Here is a 2,723-nt window from a genome sequence, read left to right as displayed (position 1 = left end):
TTTCCGGGAGGCCCCGGAGAGACTTCGGGTGCGGGAGGGGGTGGTAGTGGTTGTGGTCGTCTCCTGCCTCTTGTGGCTGACTCCCAGGTGCTAAGGTTTCGGCTTTGTCAAATGTAAAACTAATATTAAATCTTCTCTGTCAGTATTTCTGTTGCCTGGTTTTCTTTACGTTTCTTTCCTGCGTCGCAGTTATTCAAATAGTCAGAGACTTACCCGTGAAACAGAAGCGTTCCCAGACAACAAATAAGGTGCTGAAGGATAATGAACTCGTCCTGGTATCTGGGAAGTTATGCTTGCAGTGTGTTTCACTAATCCTGTAATACGTGGAATGTTTTTAGGGACTCCTGGAAAATTCATTTTCTCTTCCTAAAGGATTAACGAATCTGGAGGTTTTACTTTACGTGGGGGTGTTGGGTTTTTTCTTTCCTCGGGCTACCTAGTAAGAGCTGTTTGGCAATATTCGCCTGCTTCACCCCCACATACCTTGCTGTGGAGCCTGGATCACTGGTCAGATATGGACGTCCTTGGCCGAGCGTACCTATTGCATATCCTCTGAGTCTCCCCGCTGGGATCTACACAAGAACTTCAGTACTGCAGAAACTTCTCTGCCCTTCTCTTTGTTGGGAGGATAAGTTTTGCCGAGTTGTGCTCTGGATCACTGTTCAGTACTCAGGCCTATGTTTTAAAAAATAGTGCAAGGAAATCAACTGATGTGTACCGTTTTGGTTTTGCTCACTTATATATAAAAATGAATGCTGTGTATTCAGACATAGTATAGCTTGCTCCTGCATTATAAGACTTGAACAATTTTTCTTAATGTTATCTATCTTAATGAGCTTACCTATGATGTAAAATTGTCAAACTTCTGTTGCAACTTAATTTTTATTTCACGTAAAACATCGGTGTAACCTGCTGGACTACAGCTCTGTTAAACTAGTGATAAGATGCAATTGAAACATTGTACCTATGTGATATACTTTCTTTTTACTAAATGGTAACATGCTTTCTCATTTCAGGTAATAATGTTCTAGCCTAATCTCCTGTGATAAAGGTATCTAATGCCGTGTTAAAATAGCTTTGCTGACATTTCTTATCAAAACCTGATTTAGTGATAAAAATAATGATTAATAATCTCACTATGACCCCCAAAGCAAACTGTGGGAACCATTTTGTAAACTCCCATTTAAAACTCCTAATGAAGGCATCCTCGAACGAAAAAGTAAACCAGAGCTACAACATTTTCTTGAAACATGAAAATAAATTTCTTTGCAGCCGTGTGTTGCAGCTGATTATGTACTGCATCACTCGCTGCTTACTGAGCAACAGGCTGCAGCGTAACTGGAATGAATGGCTTTTTTGTATGTCGTTGTAACATAATGACTTTGTATCTTGCTGAAGGAAGTATTGTTTGTAGTCTGGCAGATGTATGGGATGTGTTTCTTCAGAGGTAACGCCGGTTTAGGTGATGCAGTGGGGTTTTTGGATGAGATGTAGAAACGGGACTTGGCCCACCGGAAGCATTTTGAGTTTCATTCCAATTTTTCATGAGCTGTAGCTCCAGTAATCATTCCAAATCCAGACTGAAAAATTATATTCTGTTTACTCCTGATGGTTTTGTCTCCTAAGTACATAAATGTTACTCTATACCAGTTGAAAAATAAATATTGGAAGTAACTGGTATAATTCAGCATGTTACTAGGTGGTTTGGTATATTTGTGTATCGGACTATTTTGATACCATACGTGAAATCTTATAAATATACTTGCGATATTCAGCACGCTGTGCAAATGGTGATATCGCCAACGGTGATATCGCCAACATCTTGGAACAGGAAGTCATATACACTGTTGGCTTTTAGTCTGTTTTGTCAGTCTTGGTACGTGCTACTTACAGGAATAAAAATGATGTAATTTTGCCTGTTGCAGATTTAAAATGGGATAATGTTTTCTGCCAATGTTGAAAAGCGTTAAGAAAATTCTGAGCATCGAAGATTAGAATAGGCCATCACGAGGGCTTTCTTCCAGGCCTAAAATCCCAGAGCTGGTATTCCCCGGGGGATACCAGCCTGTTGGGTTCAGCTGTGAGGTACTACTTCCAGTTTTTGTATGCCTGAGCAGAAGAAACGAACCTGGAACCCTGAGAGAGCAAACCCACGCCTGATGGAGGGAGGCCTCCGCCAGCTGCAGCTGTTGCATTGCTCCGGTGAGCAGATGGTGTCAGAGGAGCTCTGTGGAATCCCGAGCTCTGCAGGGTAAAGTGATATTTGCTCGGTGTTGGTACTATTTTTTTCTTCTTCAGATGCAGAGGCAGTAAATATTTTCCTAATTACTTTTTTGCTATGACCTGTTGACGGCTTATTCTTGTCAGAATTAAATTGCATTTTTGCGATTGATAAAGCAGAGATTTTCCTCTTTTATCTCCCCCCCCCCTTCATATCCAGGTTCCAGAAGCTTTTCTTTCTAACCTGCCGTGTGAGGTGAGTGCACAGCTGTTGAGAGCTTTTATGGTGTTTTCTCGAGGCGTTTCTATTACGGTGCTGTCCCAGGCACCACCGTCCGGGCCGCTGCTGTGAAGAGCCGGGCGGGGAGACCGCGGCACAGGGTTTTGCGGCTAACAAGCTGCCGCCGACACCCTAACGGTTTCAATGTCAAAAGGGTGTGCTGCTTTCCGCGCCCATCAGCCCGACACCGCTGATTGTCCTCTGCTGTGCGCATGACACTGAG

The 2,723-nt window shown here is 42.8% G+C and overlaps 1 protein-coding gene across 1 annotated transcript in view; it reads left to right on the top strand.

The window, feature by feature from the left end:
- Positions 1 to 2,159: 2,159 nt before the first annotated feature.
- The window catches only part of LOC103904012 (parafibromin), a 42,396-nt gene continuing 41,832 nt past the window's right edge, over positions 2,160 to 2,723 (top strand). Inside the window, exon 1 of the mRNA XM_009285341.2 lies at positions 2,160 to 2,251. Within this exon, the coding sequence (XP_009283616.1) occupies positions 2,160 to 2,251 (92 nt within the window). The remainder of the gene's footprint in view (positions 2,252 to 2,723) is intronic.

The sequence above is a fragment of the Aptenodytes forsteri genome, unplaced genomic scaffold (assembly GCF_000699145.1).
Source record: "Aptenodytes forsteri isolate BGI_AS27 unplaced genomic scaffold, ASM69914v1 Scaffold104, whole genome shotgun sequence".
NCBI lineage: Eukaryota > Metazoa > Chordata > Aves > Sphenisciformes > Spheniscidae > Aptenodytes > Aptenodytes forsteri.
Note: the sequence above shows the minus strand (reverse complement) of the source record. Positions and strands in the feature narration are given on the sequence as shown.